Source organism: Populus nigra, chromosome 17 (genome assembly GCF_951802175.1).
Source record: "Populus nigra chromosome 17, ddPopNigr1.1, whole genome shotgun sequence".
NCBI classification, from domain to species: domain Eukaryota; kingdom Viridiplantae; phylum Streptophyta; class Magnoliopsida; order Malpighiales; family Salicaceae; genus Populus; species Populus nigra.
This window is the reverse complement of record NC_084868.1, coordinates 9779373-9800001: the sequence shown is the minus strand read 5'-3', so window position 1 is coordinate 9800001 and position 20629 is coordinate 9779373. Positions and strand designations below refer to the sequence as shown.

At 35.6% G+C, this 20629-nt stretch overlaps 3 protein-coding genes and 1 long non-coding RNA gene across 5 annotated transcripts; 3 read left to right on the top strand and 1 right to left on the bottom strand.

The window, feature by feature from the left end:
• Positions 1-619: 619 nt before the first annotated feature.
• Positions 620-3043, bottom strand: LOC133676963 (mediator of RNA polymerase II transcription subunit 7a-like). Its single transcript, XM_062098785.1, has 5 exons — positions 2778-3043; positions 2493-2562; positions 1719-1885; positions 1561-1634; positions 620-924 (listed from the first exon to the last, which is right to left on the bottom strand). Exons 1-5 carry the CDS (start codon positions 2910-2912, stop codon positions 864-866), a joined length of 507 nt encoding a protein of 168 aa, XP_061954769.1. The 5' UTR covers positions 2913-3043; the 3' UTR covers positions 620-863.
• Positions 3044-3265: 222 nt separating this feature from the next.
• LOC133676581 (uncharacterized) lies at positions 3266-5916 on the top strand. Of its 2 annotated transcripts, XM_062098272.1 has the most exons (4): positions 3266-3404; positions 3778-4706; positions 5328-5451; positions 5485-5916. In XM_062098272.1, exons 2-4 carry the CDS (start codon positions 3792-3794, stop codon positions 5598-5600), a joined length of 1155 nt encoding a protein of 384 aa, XP_061954256.1. In that variant the 5' UTR covers positions 3266-3404; positions 3778-3791; the 3' UTR covers positions 5601-5916. The 2 variants fall into 2 exon arrangements, with proteins under 2 accessions (XP_061954256.1, XP_061954255.1); XM_062098271.1 differs by having other exon boundaries at positions 5328-5916.
• Positions 4713-5321, top strand: LOC133676582 (uncharacterized). Its single transcript, XR_009835631.1, has 2 exons — positions 4713-4980; positions 5069-5321. It is a non-coding gene; the product is annotated as an uncharacterized LOC133676582 (long non-coding RNA).
• An 8685-nt stretch (positions 5917-14601) lies between the features above and the next one.
• Positions 14602-17808, top strand: LOC133677722 (IQ domain-containing protein IQM6-like). The gene is made up of 8 exons (XM_062099855.1): positions 14602-15062; positions 15249-15363; positions 15454-15519; positions 15606-15694; positions 15793-15880; positions 16104-16343; positions 16441-16542; positions 16891-17808. Exons 1-8 carry the CDS (start codon positions 14602-14604, stop codon positions 17656-17658), a joined length of 1929 nt encoding a protein of 642 aa, XP_061955839.1. The 3' UTR covers positions 17659-17808.
• Positions 17809-20629: the final 2821 nt, after the last annotated feature.

Sequence of the window (20629 nt, the reverse complement as noted above, 5' to 3'; positions counted from 1 at the left end):
AATTTAATTCTATCTTCATGATTAAATAATAATAAAAGATTACAAAAACTAGCAAATTTAGTTCATTTTCCTTGCACTAATAAGCTTAAAAACAACTCAGAATTCAAGTGACCTAAAAGGAAAGGTCTAAACAATGTGAAATTAGATCTATTTAGCACTTAATTATGAAGCAGTCACACAGTTAATTAACTAAATAGAGTTAAGGAGAAGTAGGTAAAACCTGAAAATTTTATCAGGAAAACAAGAAAAACTAAATTAAGTATGGTTAAAGTTGATCAAATGACTACTTAATTATTTTTTATGCTATAAGAATTAGGTTATGATCCACATGAAAATGTCAAAATAATTTCTGAAAAAGAACAATTACTCTACTTCCTTTTTCAAAATAGCATCAAACTTTAATTTAAAGTGATCGAGCGGGTGTGTTAAATAATGTCTTGAACTTTTTTAATGTTTCGATCGAGTCCAAATTGAAACGAACAATAAGGTTTTGTTCGGTATCATTAGTTAACTATTGGCTCTTCATAACTGGGTTTAGAGAATCTAAGATTTGATGAAATGTTTGATTGCTGACATCAATGTCAATACCTTACTGCAGAAGAATTAAACGCTTCTCGAGTCAGCGAAGGCAATCTTTTACTTGTTAAAGCAGCTTTCTTTAGTTGTTAAACTACAATTTCACACGTAGTGCAGAAACTAATCTGTTTGCGAAATGGAAAATGAAAAAATAAATGGTTGTCATATGAAGAGACCCTCTTGAGATGCCAGTTGAATCTGCAATCTACGAGCCTTTTGGAAAAATTCCACGAGCAGGGCGACCCAACTAACAGGGTGGGCAGCACATGAACCCTAAAATCCATGCTCTACTGCCCAGCTAGGGTTCCGAGAGCCTCCTTGAGGAGTTTCTGTGCCTCTTCTCTCTGCCTAGACAAGTGAAGGAAGAAGTGGTGAGGAGATGTTTCAGCATATTTACAATTTCAATATCACTAACGTGAATAGAAAGACGAACCCTTGTTGGTCAATAACAAACACTCCATGTCATAATAGGAAAATAACCAAGAATGGATAATACCAGCCTAGATAAAGATAATCCACCAAATGTAGAAAACAACCAATTTAGATCTAGTGATTTATGCAATCTTGCTTTTGGAAGAGGGCATTGTTGCAGGTAGTGACGCTATAGTTCAGACTACAATACAGGTCATCAAAGGAGGAAACCAATATGCCTAATACAATGTGGAAACGTTTTTCCACCTTGATAAATGTTTCCTTGCATATGAGATAGAAAGCCACAGTAAAAATTGCTCAAAATTTTTTCCGACACAGACTGCCAGATCCAGATCACTTTTCAAGAAACTATACCAGCATGTTGTTTCCCCAGTCCCATGTTCCTCAATCTCAAAAGGATATAAGGTGGTTATGTTATTCAGGGTTAACCATGAACTAAAGATGTTAAAAGAATGAAAGAAACTCAATCAAGATGCTTTGGCAATTAATTAAAAAAAAGGACTATTATTTGCAAGAAGCTCCAAACATTAAATAAGATATTCAAGAAGATACCTCTTTATATCCTCCACAGCTTGTTTACGACGTTGTATCTGAAGCTCTAGAATATGAATCAATGTGGCCCTAGCCTGTGGGGAAACCATTCACACAGTGAATGTAATTCTCAGACAGAATCAGAACAAAGTATGCAAGATACCTCAAAAGGACTTCACCTGATGGGGACGCAAAGAATTGAGGAGGTGATGCAAATTCTTGAAGATAAGGGAAATGTCTTCCACTCTCCTAGCATATTGTGAAGGTCTCTCAACAAGAACATCGGCAAGCTCCAAAATGTGAAGCTGCAATTCTCTATTAAGTGACCTCAGTTCTTTCTTGAAATCTACAGTAAACAAGAATATCAATCAGCCTGCAGCTTTGCATATCAAGAGACCAAAATCATTAAAAAGAAAGAAAGAACGAAAGAAACAAAGAGAAGAAACAATAACATCCATTTTATGGGGAAACAAATGGATAAGGAGCGGTTTTACATCCATTTCTTACCAGGAATGTCTTTTGCTGTCCCTTTGCAGAACATTAAGCAAATCCTAGACCATATAAGGAGCTCAATATGAAAAGGATAATAGCAGGCACAATACATCCCCATACATTTTATTTTTTTGGGGGAGTCTAAGTAGAATTTTTTTCATTTGGAATGTCCCTGTTATGCGCTATGCAGTTGCTTTCTAGGTGTAAGTTTTTAGCATCAAAACTCCATAGAAATCATGAAAAGATTAAGTCGCGCAACGATCGAACTAATGGCCTAACATTCACCTAGTGGCCTTACAAGCTATCAACCTTCAATAGAGAAATCTTTTTAATTAAAAACGAAAACAAACAATATTTCGCAAATACAGCAGGCATTAAAATTCCTCAATTGTATCATTATTATTGTGTACTTTCATAAAAAAAATACAATCAAGCAGCAATGAAGTAGATGTAAAACATACCAACATTTGGTCCTTTTGGGTACAGTTGTCGCACTCCCTGCTCTTCTAAGCTTGGAAGCACATCATCAGTCTAAAATAAAACAACAAAATAAAAACACCAATGAGAAACCCTAATTCCCAAAAGTACAGAGACAAGGAAATCCTCTAGGCACACACATAATGTGCAAAAGTGGAGCCCCAACATCTCCATAAACACTAAAATCACCTTCTTTTTCATTCCCTTTCGAAGCAATTCCAAAACTGGAGCAAAAAATTCGAGAAAAATGAGAGGGAAAGAGAGATTACAGTGTAACTGCTAGCAAAACACACATAAGTGCCTTCAATAGGAGGAGGAGGTTCTGGAGCTGATTTAGGGTTTTCAATATAATCTTTGTACAGTCTGTAAAACGGTGGCGGTGGTGGAAATGTAGCTGTTGCCATTGCAGAACTTTTCTCTTTTCAACCAAATAGCACCACAAAAAAAAATTATTCTTCGAAAAAGTTTCTCTGAAAAAACCCAATTCCTGTTTGGTTGCCGAGAAAAATACTAGTAAAAATGTTATGGAGAAAATTCACCTTAATTTTAATTTATTCAATTTCAATCTGGACCGTCCACATGCATGGTCCCGTGATAGGAAATGTCCCTAATGCCTTTCTTTTTATGGAAAGCAACCTTGGCCTTTACAGCTTAAAATGGAGGGGTATAATAGTCAATTAGTAAATACGTGGTCAGCAACTAAAGGTTCGTTTATAACAGTTAACAACGTATATAACAGAAGAGAAAAGCAGGGAGAGGGAGAGGGAGAGGGCTAAAAACTCTGCCACATACGGTGCTAAAAATAGACAGATGATAATACTAAAATTTTAAGATCCCATTTGGTGATTTTCTCTGTTCAGATCTCTAAAGCATCATATTTGGAAAATAAATTCCAGGTAAAAGCAAATTCTAGTGTTTTTTATTCTTAGAAGTATCTTACTGTGTATGTGGTAAAACTCTTGATGTTTTTTCTTCTTAACTCATCACGAAAAGTACATTAAGGATTTATGCTTAGATTTTAAAGAAAGAAGAGGTGATTTGACAAGAGTGTGAAGGGTTTTTTAATGGGATTTTTTTTGTTTTTCAAGTGGTAAAGTTTGTGTCTTTCTCAAATGCCAACAATTTTACAAGGAGATTTGCAGAAATTCACATTTGATTGCTTGAAATTAAACATGATATTGATTCTAGCATTTTAACATAGTGATTGGTGGGTGGGTATGATAGTTTATTGGCTTTAATTCATGGTTTGGGGAATGAACTTTAATGTAGGTGAAATCATAAGCATGGATCTTCCTACAAATGATGTGGAGCTTGTGCGAGAAGATGAGAAAGAGAGAGGACTCACATTTCATTGTGAGCTCTATGACACAGAAATAGTTCGCAAGATAGCTCAAGCTTTTCTCCCTGGATTATCCTCGGCTTGTGTTGATAACACAACTGGGGATATGTTTAGGAACCCTGGTTCTGTGGCTGCTGATATTAGGAAAGAAATGGTTGATTATCTGACCCAGAGAAGTGAAAGTTTTGTTGCGGAATCAGTTGTACTAGAAGGTGATCTAGATGGGGAGGTGTCCGACCATCCATATGATATTATTTCTAACATGGTTGATGACTTTGCTAGTTTGAAAAGGAATTTGTTTAGTCGGGTTTCAGGATGGTTACTGAGTGAAAAGAGAGAAGATAAAATAGATGATTTCGTGCAAGAGATGGAAATAAATGGGTTTTGGTTGCTGGACAGGAGAGAAGCAGTTGCACAGATTTTGGTTAAGAATGTTGACTTCAAGAACATTTTTCATTGTGACAAGAAGTTCAACACTGCTGAAGAGCTTGTTGAGCATGTCGTCAACTGTGGATTTAGGACCATGAACTGCACAAATGAGGGTTGCTCAACAGTATTTTGTGCAAGCCATTTGGAGAAGCATGATTCAGCTTGTCCATTCAAAATAATCCCATGTGAGCAGCAGTGCTCAGAAAACATCATGAGACGTGAAATGGATCGGCACTGCATAACTGTCTGTCCTATGAAGATTGTGAGCTGTCCTTTCTATGCAGTGGGTTGTCAGTCCACTATGCCTCATTCTATAATTCAGCAACATCGTTCCGACAATCTCCATTCACACTTGCTATATACTCTTAAAAGTATTCACAAGGGAGGATCAGAGGAGGATCTGAAAAAACGTGTTGACCAAATAGTGGAGGTGAGTCTTAGTTGATTATATGATGTTTTGCTTATACAATTTTTGAACATCCATGGTGCTTTGCGGTAGCTTCCCATGTTTTTGTTTCCTTATTAACTCGAAAGGCATGATCAAGAACCTTTGTCATTCCTCTTTTTCACTATGACAAATCTTGAGTGGCTGTATATACTAACTTGTACTGCCACTAGTTGCTATTTTAGTTTTTGAACGCATGTCTTTAAGCAAAGCCTTGCCCATTCTGGTCTTGTGAATGGACTTGTGGACATGAATCGAGGTGTGCATTCCCACGCTCATACATAATTTTTAACATATGTTGGATCAATGCTTAAAGCTTTTGAGAATTGGTTGTTTTTGTTGTTTAGAGCTTTTCCACATTGGGCAGGGTCGTGTGGCAGATGCTGTTATTTTCCAAGCTACTTTGGTATATGGGTTTTTTGCTTGTTGTTCATCAGTGGGTTTGATTTGTTACGAGGGACTGCATGATGAAATTTATTTTGATCATGGAACACCTACTGCAATGCAGTACACAATTTGTTTTCTTTTATTGTATTTGTCAAATGTGGCATGTAAAATTCCTGGCAATACTTAACCGGCAGCAACATTTTTCATGCTTTATGACAGTCATCCCCTGGTCGACTAGCAGATGCTAGGGATGCGAGATCTCTAATCCTCAAAGTCAAGGATGTTGAAGCAAAGCTTGGGCCTTTGGAAGTTAAAGCTGCTGAAAAGGTTAGTGAAGAACCCAACAAGGCTGGAGAGAACAGTAGTGAAGAACCCATTGAAGCTTTCAACAAGGGTGGTGATGAATCGACCGAGGTAGACAAAATTGGCAGTGAAAAGTCCAATGAGACCATAAATAAGGTTGGTGAAGAACTGTCGAGCATTCAAATTTAAGGGCGTGCATGAAAGGAAGCTGGGATGCAAGTTGACACCTAATACACTTCTGCCATGCTGAAAAATTGTTTTTGCATTCATTAAATCCCAAGCACTGTGGAACCATCCTAGTTCTGTTGAACATCAAAAGCTGATTCACAGGAAATCGTGCTCCTCATTGCCGCTTGCTTCGTCCGCTTTGCACATCATTATTATAGGTAAAAAAAAAATCTGCTTATCATTCTTTAGCAGTTCACTCTGGCTGATTTCCAGAGGCAAAACAATTTTCTGTGATTTAATCCTCACGAAGAATCATTAATGTATGATGGTTCTCTCCTGTCTAATAACTCCCAAATAGAAGGTCGACTTGCAGTTTCGTCCGAGCTACCAAAATTTTGCTTTAATAGGAGAAAAAAAATGGTGTGATTTCCAAGCGTTTTGTTCAGATTGTCAAATATGCTTCCCACGATTAATATATAAAGCTACATGATAAACAATCGTATTACCTTGCATCCACTACACAACCAAATTCTTTTTCAAATTCAGGAAAGAAGAGCTGAGCGCCTCCTCCGAGAGGTGTTACCCTCATAATCACAACTTCTTTTTGTATGATCTGTGACTAGGAAAGAACACAAGTTTATACAAACTAGTTACATTTCATATGATTAACAGTCTTGAACAGCCTTGCGCAGTCAACAAAGCAATCAATCACTAGATTTCCAGTGAAAGTTACAACGCGAAAAAAGGCAAATATATTTCAAGGGTGTGTGGTGTAATTCACCCACCATAAGCACCTATTATTAAAAATAATAGCCATACAGTTAGACAGAGAGAGAGAGCGCTTCTGTGCCATCCTATGGATGTAGGGTTAAACCCACAGCATGATACGTAAAGCTCGGCTGTTCAAATGGGCCTAAGGGTTGATGGAGAGGCCGAAGCCTAGTTTCTTATCGTTGCTCTGTCCTCCACATCATGAGCTGAAGGCTGCTGGAGAAATGGACAAATAGCAATAAAATGTAGATGGAGTAAGAATCTGAAGTTCTGAACGCGCTATAACGTCCAATCTAGAAGCAGAGACTGTATTTCTTGATAGTTCCAGGCAGAATCCTTTAAGATTTTGACAAAATCTCTGGCTTTGAACAGATTCAATCCTTCATTATTTTAGCTCTTCCACTTTCTCAATTATCAAATCAAACACATTGAAACTGAAAATTCAAGGAAATGACAGAGTCCTTGTGGAAGAATATTTAATCTCTGATGGAAGGAAAAGTATCTAGCCAAAGTCGTGACCAAGTCCTTGTGGGAAATTCAGGGTTCATATTGCCTGATGACCGAATTAAATTTGTTGTGTAAATATTCCACAATCCACGTTAAAAGTTAAACCCCACTTCTTATAAAAAGAAAAACTGATTTGACTGCAAACAATATCAAATGTTCGATTCAAAAGCATTCAAGAACGTTTGATGCTACATTTTAATATTAAAAATAGTTTTAAATTGAGTAAGATGGTGCTTGATAGTGATTGTTTTTTAAATAATTTTTTGTGCTGAAATGCATATTAATGATTTTTTTATTTTTTAAAAATTATTTTTGATATCAGCACGTCAAAATGATCCAAAATGTACAAATCATATTAAATTTTAGTAAAAAAAAATTAAATTTTTTAGGAATGCGGTTTACACCGTATTCCCGAACATTGCCTAAAAGTGAACTAAGTTATTAATTAAGTTAACTAGCTTATATTTATTTTAATTAATTAATTACTTGAATATATGCCCACCTATAAATAGACAAATGTGCTAGGATTATTAAACATGTGAACTAAGAAGATTTTGTCCACTCCATCCTCGTGAATCAGATAATGCAACTCCTAATGAGTTTTTTATTTTTAAAATATGAAAATCTTTATTTAAAATTAACTCTTAATGACATGTATACTTGAGATTCTAAATATTAAGATTAAAAGCTTATGTTTTTAAAATTTTTGGTTTTTTTAAAAAAATTATTTTTTAAATTTTTGAATTGTTTTGATGTGCTGATATTAAGAATATATTTTTTAAAAATAAAAATATATATTATTTAGATGTATTTTAAAAAAAATATTTTGAAAAACAATTATTATCATGTATTTTAAAAGAAAATGTATTTTGAAAAACATATATATATATATATATATATATATATATATATATATATACACAAACATACTCTAAAAACTATGGTTAAAAATATATTTAAAACAAAATTATATTTTACTTTGAAAGATATCATGAATTATCATTTGACGTTAAAAATGACATTTATGTCTCACTCTTATTTTATATATAGACGAAATAAAAACAAATTACATTGATCATCAATGACTTGGCCACCGCATCAATTCAAAACCCATAAGAACACGTGTTTAGTTATTATCAATTTAAATCAATATTTATCACTTATATTATAAAGATTAGATAGAATTCAAAGACTTTCCTCTTGAGATTTGATGGGCATTGAAAAATGTAATTTACGTAATGATAAACAGATGAGTGATTTGAGACACCACCTACCACTTCCATGCAACAACAGTTGGGAGTACGAGTATTTTTTATATGGAAATATATTAAAAGAATATTTTTTTTATTTTTAAAATAATTACTTTTAACATTGAAATTATCTAAAAATATTAAAAAATTAATTTTAAAAACAATATTCAAATTTCCACACAGGTGCTTCGAGAGACTGAGAAGGGATGTCGGTGCTTGCTTTCTGATAGAATCTCTGATTGCCTCCGTTCTGTCAAGATGAGTGGCAGGCAGCATATAAAGCTGTGAAGGTTACCTAAAATCCAACGCTCTCGGACGCTGCATGTCTCTATTTGGACTTGATCATGTTGTTTTATCATTTTTCCATGTTCTTGCCTTTCTATCATGCTTTCCAGCTGCCCTTTGTTTGGAGTTTTATTTATTTATTTTGCAATTTGATTGTTTTCCAATATCAATATAAATGTATTGACATACGTCCTATCCATCATGATATAATGTTTCAAGATTTGCCTTATCTTTTGCATTTAGTGAGCTTCTTAATTCTTAACTCCGAGAACTTACAACTTTCCATTTTAAAACAAATTTTATAATCCATATAAAAAACAATACGAAGTTGTATCTCAAGTTTTTTTTATATAATTTAGTAAAAAATAGAGAAATAATACAAGTTAACAAGTCACATACGATATCTATGACTTGTGAATCACATACCTCATATCTGGGTCATAAGTCGCATGAGACTCAAAACGAATTAAAACTATACACTTTTCTTCTTAGGTATTTTCCCTATCCTCCCAACTACCACCACAACTCATGATCAACCTCTACCCACACCATTTTCCCTCTCTTTTCATCGTAAAACGTCCTTATCACCATAACAACACCACCCCTCTCTCCCTTTCTCTCTCTCCAACGTGACGTGCAAGTTCTCCCCCCTTCCCCGCGAGCTATCCTTGCAATCTTGGCCGCCATCACCACCCACATTCAAAACTTGGAGGTATATTACACACTTCTTCTCTATCAATTTAATAGAATTTGGGCTAATTTGTGCTAATTGTTGATTTTAATTATTTTAAGGTTTAGAATTAGGGTTTTTTTTAAAAAATAGGTTTTTTATTAATTAGGTTTAAATTATGTTAATTAGCTATAAAACACATTAATTTGAGTTGTTAATTTTGTTATTTGTGATGAAAATAAATGATTTTGAGTTGTTGTTGAATGTGAATTAGGTTTAGGGTTTTTTAGGTTAAATTAAGGATTTATTGAAATTGATTTTAAAAAAATATGTTGATTAGCTATTAAATATATCAATTAGGTTGATAATTTCATTATTTATTGAGAAAATTACTGAATTTGGGTTTTTACCGATTATGTCATGGTTAGAGCTTTTCTAAATAATTTTTTATCGAAATTATTTGCCTTGATTAATTTGTTATATTGCTAAATGAAGCTTGGATTTCGTTGTATTGTTTAACATAATGTCTTGTGATATTGGGATACTATGCTTTTGTGGTGGTAGCTTTTTCTATACCAACAATGATACTACTTATAATGGAGAAAGCAATAAGTTCCTAGTTGATGTATTAGATATGTCTCTTACCAAGCTATCTAAATTGTTATTATAGATGATGGATGATAATTATTTTTTTAATGTATTTATTAGATGTTTCACTTATTACGAGATGCCTGGAGAGTAGCAATCGTTGTCCATGAAGGAGTTGATGAGATTGGACGTGCCAGCTGATGAGATTGGATGTGCCTTAACCAACAACACACTTAATTTTGTGTTATGGTGGAAAGGGATGACAATTTAATCCAAACATGATGGATATCAACCTAACCCGAATAAGTAGGTTTTTTTTAATAGTTATCTTATCCAATGGGTAATAGATAGGATATGGATATTGTCAAATCCGACTCGACTCAATCCAAACCTAACACAATATGTGTGTGTGTGTAGAATATTTATAATTTTTTGAATCCAATATAATATTTACATATCTCAATACTGACATAATACACACATATAAGTATACACACTTCATATATATACACATACACACACACTAATTTATTTTTTATTGAATATTAAATAATAGTCAAATAATAGATATCTATATGGCTATGAAATCTGATAAATAAGGCATGAATATCTAAATTTATTATCTAATGTGCAATAACTAGGGTATGGATATAGAGAAACTCGACTCGTGGGTATCTATTGTCATTCTTATTGGTGGACTTAAGGAGTTTGAGGAAGTTGAGCGCCTCAAAGTAACCTTAGTGGAAGATGAGATTGCTTATCGTGACGGGGACATGTAGTTATGGAGGCAAGTTTGTCCACGAGTGATCCAGGCTCGTCCACAAAGCTTTTCAGACCTGTCTATAAGCTGAGGTGATTTTGGTGCTGCAAGTTTGTCCTCGAGTTGAACGGGTTAGGGTTGTACATGCCTATACACGAACACTCCACTCGCCCACTAGCATTTCAGGCTCGCTTACAACTAAGATAATTTTTAGATGCAATTTGATTATATACTTTAATGTTATAAAAATTATGAATTACTAATTATTAATTTTGATGAATTATGAAATTTATTAATATTTTAATTGTGTTGAGAAGATCAAAGTGTTTATAAATTATAAATTGTTGGGTTGGTTATTTGTGAAAATGAATTGAGAAGCTAAAAAAAATTGCATTGGGTATTTTTTTTTTGTGGGTCGCAGATATAACATTTAAATAGTCAAACTATATTACTTTTCTAAATATTTCTATCCTTGTTATTTTCTTTTTTAACTTGCTAAATTAAAAAAAAAAAAAAAAAACGTGTCTCTGAATTGAGTGTCCGTAAATAACAAGTACCACAGCTGTTGCATGGATCCCGAGAAGCAACAGTAGGCTAGCTGTATATCATCACATGTCTACGTTGTTTGACTTTCAATAATAATAGCTCCCACGCTACCCAGTGTCGCGTGCATACACTCTCACACGGAGCAACTTGCAAGTTCTCGGAGCGTGGCAGTTACCTCAACGGAATGCGAGAAGGGCAAGAGAGAGCACTGATCGTGGCAATCTAGGTTTCGATGAAAAATGTACTTTAGGGTACCATTAATCAGCGTACTGTGACGGTGGAGGGAAAACTTTCCGACACCATTTTTTTTTTGCTAATTTTTATTAGAATTACTTATTAGTATTAATTTGCTTTCTTTCTGCTCACAGATGGGAGCAGCTATTTCTTTCTTTCTTTATGATTGGCCTTAGAACTTTTGAATTTCAAAGTTTCTTTGCCCGGAATAAGAATTCGAGGAACTTGCAAGGAAAAATGCCCTACAAACTAGTGGTATCAATAATATGTGGGTGATTAAGAAAATATATTGGAGCATACTATAGTGATTATTTTTTAAATTATTTTTTTAACAAAATATATTACAATAATTTTTTATTTTTTATAATTATTTTTAATATTAGCACGTTAAAATGCAAAAAAAACATAAAAAATTAATTTCAAAAACAGAAATTTCAAAATTTAATTGAAAGGCAATTGTAAACTACCATGTCATTCTCGGAGAAAAAGACACTAAACATGGTCGGTAGGCTTCTCTTAACCTCCACGTGAGTCACGTCAACCTTTGTGATGTGAAAATTACCACAAACAATGACTTGGTGCATGAGAATTACTATAAACAATGACTTTACAATTAAAAATGGTAGGTAATTGACTTGATTGATTTAGGGTTGACCAATCCCTTGAGCACATTTTTTAGAAACGTTACAATTAATCAAGAAAATATTTCTATCAATTTCCCTTCACAATGCACTTAATTAAAGCAGGTTATTGGCTTTACAAATAAAAATGGTAGGTAATGGAACCCATTTTTGAGAAACGTAACAATTAAAAGAAAATAATAAAAAAATCTTTATATCAATCTCCTTTCACAATAATAATGCCCCACATTCTGATTTCTCAAATGAAATTGTGAATTAAATTAGTTCCTGAAATTATATTTTAGACCAATATATTGGTAATATGATATGCATGCAATATCATATCATGCCATTAATTACAAGTCTAATCTCATCCCTTTTACAAGTAAAATAAAAATATTAAAGCTAAAAATTCAAAAAAAAATCCATTTTGGTCCAAAATTAAGAATATTAAATAGAATGAATGAATAAAAAAATTAATTAAAATAGACTCAGTATCTGGAACTAACTAGGAGTGAGCAAAAAAAACTGAAAAACCGATTTAACCGAGAAAACAAAAAAATTAACTAAAAAAACCAAACCAGTAAAAAAAACCGATTGAACTAGTTAAAATATTTAGGAAAATATGTGGTTTGGTTCGGTTTTCAGTTTTGGTGTGCTTGAACTGGCCAACCCGAACCGAACCGGTTCGGTTTAAAAATAAATATAAAAAAAAACAAGTCGCAAGTCGCCTCCTTCCTCCCATTAGCCATTAGGCATCAACAACCCTAGCAGACCATTTATCATTTTTTTTCCTTTCACACAGCCGCCCCTTCCCCTCCCATTAATTGATTACAAGTAAAGCTTCAATATTTCCTTTCAACATTTGAGTCAAAATTGTCTTCTTCTCTTCCAATCTTCCATGCTCTCTATCTATATCTCTCATCTCTTAAACTTGTCATGTCAGTGGTGAATTGTTGATGATTCTTCCTTTGATTTACTTGATTCTCCTTCATGAGTCACGGTATAAAAAGATCCCACCTCGATTGCCTGAGAATAATTATTTTGGGTCTAGAAACTGAAGAGTGTCCAAAAAAATCAAAGCAGTGATTGCTAAGAACTGATGCTATTTTTTTTGCAATTATTTTTTCCTTTGCAAGAAGTTGTAACAACGAGAACAACATTGTTGATTCTTGAAGGATGGCATCTTGGCATTGCATTTCAATTTGAGTCGGTTTGGAAGGGGAAAAAATCGAACCGAACTAAAATTAATTTGTTTGAACCGGTTTTCGGTTCGGTTCAATTCAAAAACTTAAAAAAAATTGGTTTGGTTAGTTATTTTGTTTCAAAACTGGACCGGACCGAACCGAAAATGTTCAGCCCTAGAACTAAGAACTTACTAGACCCACGTTACTTTGAATTCAGTTAATAGTTGAATATAAATGTATTATATCTGATATATTATCTTACCCCTTTTATTTTGAGTTTAACTCATAACTAAATCCAATTATATTAAGTATAATATATTATCAAATCGATGTTATTCTAAACTCTTTTAAATCAGACAAATATTAAGTTAAAAATATTGAACCACCACGTATCATGCCATTGATTCCTAAGTTTAGCCCAATCTAATCACATCCCCTCTTACGAGTAAAATTAAAATACCGAAGCTAAAAAATCAAAAAAAATCCCATTAGTCCAAAATTGGAAATATGAAAGAGAAGGAGTGAATAAAAAATTACTCAAAAAATATTTTATATTCGAAAAAGAGAGAGTAAAATATAAGTTGTTATAAAAAAAAAAAAAGTGGTTTGAAGTCAGCACACATGGTTGGAATATGTCTACCTGTGCTGTGACACGCCCGTAGCTCTCCATCTCTTTTGCTGTTTTTTTTTCTCTATATATATAAAATTCACTGATTTGCATTGCAAGAATAGCACAGGAAGCCAACCTATTAATTTGGCTAGCATTGAAAGAACAAACACAATAAATTCCTTGGACAAAGCAAGAGAAAGAGCCATTCTGTAAACAGTCCTCGGAACCTGCTTAAATCATTAACAAACCCCACATTGTTCGCTCCCTCTCACGTTTCTTACCAAATCTCCCATCTTTTATTATCCCTCCTTCTCTTTAACATTCTTTGGTTCTCCCCGTCTTGCAAAAGATTTTTTTGTTACTCTGTCCTGCCTCAGATTGAGGTAACCCTGCAACGTTCCCTTCATTTCGTTCTTATGCTGTTGTCTTTGTACTTTGATTCATTGTTTCTTTAAGACTGTTGTTTTTGTTTGTTAAGGTTAGGAAATGGGACGTTATGGACATTTTCTCTGTATGAAACTTGCCCTGATATTTTTTTATTATGGATTTTTCCTGTTTATGTTGTTTTAATGATAATGGGGGGCCATGGAACGTAGCTGAATGTTTTTTTTTTCCTTTCCAGTGTACTGGGCTAAAGCTTTGTTCTTTGTGTGTTTAATCTGAAAGCTTCCACTTCTTTTCGCCTCCAACCTTGGAACTTGTTATATTTTGGTCACTGCCGCCTCTGTCAATAGCTGTCTAGAGAAGAAGTAGAAAAAATGGTGTTTGTGAACTCTCTCTCTGTGTTTTTTTTTTCCTTAATTAAAGGCGTGGGTGAACATTTGAGAACGCAAAAAAAATGGGTCTTGATATCTCTAACATACCATGCCTTAGTCCCATGTAATTTTATTTTGAATCAATTCTCCTTGTTTTGCTTATTTTCTAACAGTTAATGAGACCCATAGCTCTTGTTTGTTTGGAGTTTGAGAAAGATACCTGTGTTTCCATTCCTAAAATGGGAATGGCCTTTTCATGTGCCCTTGCTGAATTCGATGAATTGAATAGTCCTTTCGACACTGTTCTTATTAGATCAATTAGTTTTGGGACTGCTTCGCAATCTGTCGGTTTTAATGTCTGTGATTCAGAACCTCATTCCATGAGATCATATGTTTCAGGAAAGATGATATTTGAAGAATGCCTTAGCTTTAAGGAGAGGGAATTCAGTACCACATTCTCCTTCAAAAGTACTGCCTCGGATATGGATGTGCTCGCTAGATCAATCATTAGTCCTCAAGTTGGAGAAAAGGGTAATCAGTTGACAAGGACAGATAGCTTGCCGGACAAAAAACTTCACTTGTCATTGCTTGAGTCAGGGAACCAAAGACACCAGGCCGCGGTGACATTGCAGAAAGTGTATAAAAGCTTCAGAACCAGGAGGCAGCTGGCTGATTGTGCTGTTGTTGTCGAGCAGAGATGGTTGGTATTAGTCTAAAGTTGCAATTCCTTTTGTATCTATTTCATGAACACAAATCTTTCTTTCGCTTTCCTCTCTGTGTAAACACACACACACACACACACATATTCCAAAAGGTTTCTCTCTGAATTTCTTGTTGTAGGATATCTCCTTTTCGAAGATTAATGTTCTTGTGATATGTTTTGTAGGTGGAAGTTGTTGGAATTTGCAGAGCTCAAGAGAAGCTCCATATCTTTTTTTGATATTGAGAAACCTGAGACTGCAATTTCACGTTGGTCCAGAGCAAGAATGAGAGCTGCTAAGGTTCGTTCTAAAGAAATTGATGTGTGTGTGTGTGTGTTATCAAATTTATTGTACAGAATTTCTAAGTACCAGAATTTTTATCCTTTGCAGGTAGGAAAAGGCTTGTCGAAGGATGCAAAGGCTCGGAAGCTAGCTTTACTGCATTGGCTAGAGGCAGTAAGATACAGTCTTGAAATAAAACTTTGGAACGGATTTACTGGTTTACTTTACCTCATATTGATCTTATTCTTTCTCTCTAATAGATTGATCCACGGCATCGTTATGGACACAACCTTCAATTTTATTATGTCAATTGGCTTCATTGCCAGAGCACACAGCCTTTCTTCTATTGGTAAATTTTCTTGAAATTGAAGACTTGCATTCGACAATTTCATCTTCGCTCCAGGAAAGACATTATTCACAGTTGATCTCAAACTCTTAAACTTGCAGGCTCGATATTGGAGCTGGGAAAGAAGTGAACCTTGATAGATGTGCTAGATCAAAGCTTCAACAACAATGCATCAAATATCTTGGTCCTGTAAGTATCATCACTTATTATCAATCTTTTATTCCAATAGTCATGAGAGGACTCGCAAAATCTGGCGGTTGGAATAGTTACAGCAGTTTTCTGCTTCAATTTGAAATCTATTCCAAAACCTGAAACTTTAAATGAACGTCAATATTTTTATATATTCGGTCATCTTTTTTGGCTTACCCAGCTATTAAAATCTGCTTACAAGCATTGTGTGTCCATCTTTCAGGCTGAAAGAGAAGCTTTTGAAGTAGCAGTGCAGAATGGGAGATTATTATATAAACAGAGTGGGAAACTTCTCCATACAGCAGAAGGACCGAAGGATGCCAAATGGATTTTTGTTCTGAGTACATCAAAGACCTTGTATGTTGGTCTGAAGATCAAGGGAATGTTTCAACATTCAAGTTTCTTGGCTGGTGGAGCCACTCTATCTGCTGGAAGATTAGTCGTGGAAGATGGTGTTCTCAAGGTAGCATAGAAACTGTCTTTGGTAGCTTCACGAATTTCCTCCTTTCTGCCTAATTTTACTCTCTCTATATATTTATAAGGTTCTATCGATTTGACAGGCAGTTTGGCCTCACAGCGGCCATTATCTCCCAACGGAAGAAAACTTCCAGGCATTCATGTCATTCCTCAGGGAACACAACGTAGATCTAACCGATGTAAAGGTAAGAAACTATTAAGTTTGCTCTCAGTCACATCAATGAAGTTAGCATCTGCTATAAACCCCATGAAACAAAAAATTTTCAGCAGTACACTATCAGCTGACAGCATCCAAATTAGTACCATTTCCCATGAATTAGGGTTGTTCTGAATATGGTGGTCTCTACAATTGACATTGGTAACAATTTCACCTCTGTAGGAAGCCAAAGGCTCATGCCTTTTTTTTATGTGGAAACTTTGTGCTCCAGGGTTCATAGCAGATCGGTTATTATTTTTCAAGCTGTCATTTATGCATTTTCGGAACTATAGTGGCGAATCATTGATGCACTTCTCTTCTTCTCTTATATATTCAGGAAAGCCCAACTGATGAAGAAGATGAATCTGTTATAAAAAAGGACATTCGTGGTAGCCTCCGAGACCAACCTGATGCAGATTTACTTGAAGACACCAAAGCAACAAATGTTGAAGTCTTGGCTCTAGAGAACACAGTTTCAAGGAAACAAGATTCTAATGTGGCAGAAAATGCTAATCTGCACACATCAAAGTTGTCACGTGGATTACAATTTAAAATTACTGAACTTGAAATACCAGCAAGAGGAGATGTGATTGACACTTTCAAAACAGAACAACTTGGACCAAGCTGCCAGGCTGAAGATCCTCATTCTTCTGGAGAAGATGGCTATGAAACGGCAGAAGATTCATTTTTGACGGAGGAAGATTTCATGATTACTAAACTCAACTTGTTTGACGAAGATAACGAAGAAGAAAATGAGGAGCCCGTCCCCAAAGAAAAAATCCTCCAAAGGATAGATTCTCATAAAGGAATGAAGTCATATCAATTGGCGAAGCAATTACCATCATCTAAATGGACTACTGGTGCAGGGCCACGGATAGGATGCATGAGGGATTATCCATCAGAGCTTCGATTCCGGGTTTTAGAGAACGCAAATTTGTCGCCACGAACAAGAAGTGATAACTCATCACCACGGACCGCACCTCGGCTTAGCCCGACCGTTTCATCACCAATGGTTTTGACACAAGCTTCATTATTTAAAGAAACATCATGCAGAAGTCCCCTTGCTCCAGACCAAGTGTTATTTTCACAAACAGCAAACCTTTAGACACTGTTGGATCAAGAATTTTTCTTTTGCTTATTTACTGGGATAGAATAGAAATGATATAGGGCATTAATTCTTTGTATACGCCATTATCAATACCTCTCTTCTGTAGACACACAAAAATGAAATGAGAAGTAAAGGGTTAAGCAGGCACTTAGCTGTCCCAATATTTGAGACAAAGGGTTTCTATATCATTCTTAAAGTTTCTTGAAGTCATCTGCAACATCTAAAATACCATTAGCCAGGGAGGACGAGGGACATCTCGTCTTGTGAGGGAGAATGTGAAGTCAGTCGTAGCCTTCCAGCTTTATCAGGAGAAATATTTTCTTTCAGAACTCAAAACATGTACCTAGTGATCGCAAACCTAAAAACTTGTTGGGAAAACTCGGGACAATTAACCGGATCAATTCAGCGGAATACAATTCACAATTCACAAGTCCCAATCCTTTTTCCCTCTTTGTGCAGTAAAAACAGAATCAAACAATGAACAAATATAATGCAAATAATCACACAAATCAACACCAAGATTTTTACGTGGAAAACCCGATGCGGGAAAAACCACGGGACCGGAGTCCACCTAAAAACTTCCACTATCACAAATAATGGGTTCACAATTGTTCTTCCTCATATTCAACTAAGGGCTACAACATATATATCATCAAGAACTACTTATTCTCGGATTATAACAAGATTAAAGAGAGTAATGTTAGAGAAAAGCTCACAACACTGACAGCCCCGTTTTCTGTCAAAATGACCAGCTTCCACACCACCAATCTTCAATCCAACCGTTCAGAATGAAGAGGAACGTGTCTAGAAGCTGCTGTCAAAATCTCAGCCCGATCCAACGGTGAACGAACTGGAAATCGAAGAAAGAAGACAGACTGCTCTGCTGCCTCCTCTTCTTTCTTTCTCTCGATTTTCTTCTCCTCTCTTGTTCAAAATAGCTGCTGCTACTACAGTACCCGACCCACATTAATTTAAATTCCAAGAGACAACATGTCTCTTGACAATTAATGTGGTGGTCCCACCATCACATGGTGCGGGACCACACAACAAATCTCCCCCTCACGCACCATGTGAGGAATTCGCCATACTGGCGATCAATATGTAAACTTCAATTTAGGAGGCTCTGATAAGCCTGCTTCCCTTCTGCAAAACTCAAACTTCTCTCTCGGTAGAGGTTTGGTCATCATGTCTGACACGTTGTCATCGGTATGGATCTTCTCGACAACAAATGACTTCATCTCCATAGCATCTCGAATCCATTGATATCTAACCTCAATGTGCTTTGACCGAGAGTGAAAAGTAGGATGCTTACTGAGATGGATTGCACTTTGACTATCACAGTGCAACACAAAGTTCTCTTGAACTAGGCCAAGTTCATGTAAGAACTTCTTCATCCATAACAACTCTTTGCCCCCTTCAGTAAGAGCAATATATTCAGCCTCTGTAGTGGATAATGCCACACATTTTTGCAACCTTGATTGCCATGAGACTGCTCCCCCTGCAAACTTCATCAAGTATCCTGATGTGGACTTTCTAGAATCAACATCACCAGCCATATCTGCATCTGTGTATCCATCCAACACAGGTTTATCATTACCAAAACATAAGCTGAAACTGGAAGTACCTTTGAGATACCTGAGTATCCATTTCACTGCTGACCAGTGTTCTTTACCAGGATTGGAGAGGAACCGACTAACCACACCAACTGCATGAGCTATATCCGGCCTTGTGCAAACCATGGCATACATCAAGCTACCAACTGCGGATGCATAAGGAACCTTTTCCATTTCATCTCTTTCTTCATCACTTGAAGGACACTGCTTAGAACTTAATTTAAAGTGGCTTGCAAGTGGAGAACAAACCGGTTTGGAGTTGCTCATGTTGAATCTCTCAAGTACCTTTTGGACATATCTCTCCTGAGATAGCCAAAGTTTCTCCTTCTTCCTGTCACGTGTGATCTTCATGCCAAGAATCTGTTTTGCCGGTCCTAAGTCTTTCATTGCAAAAGACTTGCTTAACTCTTCCTTCAACATCTGAATCTTCTTAGCATCATGGCCAACAATCAACATATCATCCACATACAACAGGAGAATAATAAAGTTTCCATCTGGAAACCTTTTCATAAATACACAATGATCAGAAGTGGTCCTGTCATAACCATGATCCACCATAAAAGAATCAAACTTCTTGTACCATTGTCTTGGAGCTTGCTTTAACCCATATAAGCTCTTTTTCAACTTGCAAACTAGCTGCTCTTTACCTTTTGCTTCAAACCCTTCAGGCTGTTCCATGTAGATCTCCTCATCTAAATCACCATGGAGAAAGGCAGTTTTCACATCAAGTTGCTCAACTTCAAGGTTCAAACTAGCAGCTAAGCCAAGCACAACTCGGATTGAAGACATCTTGACCACTGGTGAAAAGATTTCTTCAAAATCAATACCCTTCTTCTGACTGAAACCTTTCACAACCAATCTTGCCTTGTACCTTGGCTGTGAGCAATGTTCATCAATCTTCAACCTGAACACCCATTTGTTTTTGAGTGCTCTCTTACCTTTAGGAAGCTTCACTAAATCAAATGTATGATTTTCATGCAAGGATTTCATCTCTTCTTGCATTGCTTTCAACCACTCACTTTTCTTCTCATGTGACATAGCTTCATCAAAGCATTCTGGCTCTCCCCCGTCAGTAACCAGCACATACTCATGAGGAGAGTATTTGGTGGAAGGTTGGCGAGGTCTAGTTGACCTCCTCAATTGTGGCTCATCTGGAGCTTCCTGCATAACCTGTTCAGGAATAACATCAATATCATCATTAGCTGATTCAGGATCACCAACTAATGGCTCATTAAGAAAACCACCATTTTCATCATTTTGCAAGTCTCCCCCATGATTAGCAGGCATCAAAGATAATTGTGGAGTAGGTGCTGAATTTGAATTAGATGGAATAAAAGTAGTAGACTCTGTTTTCT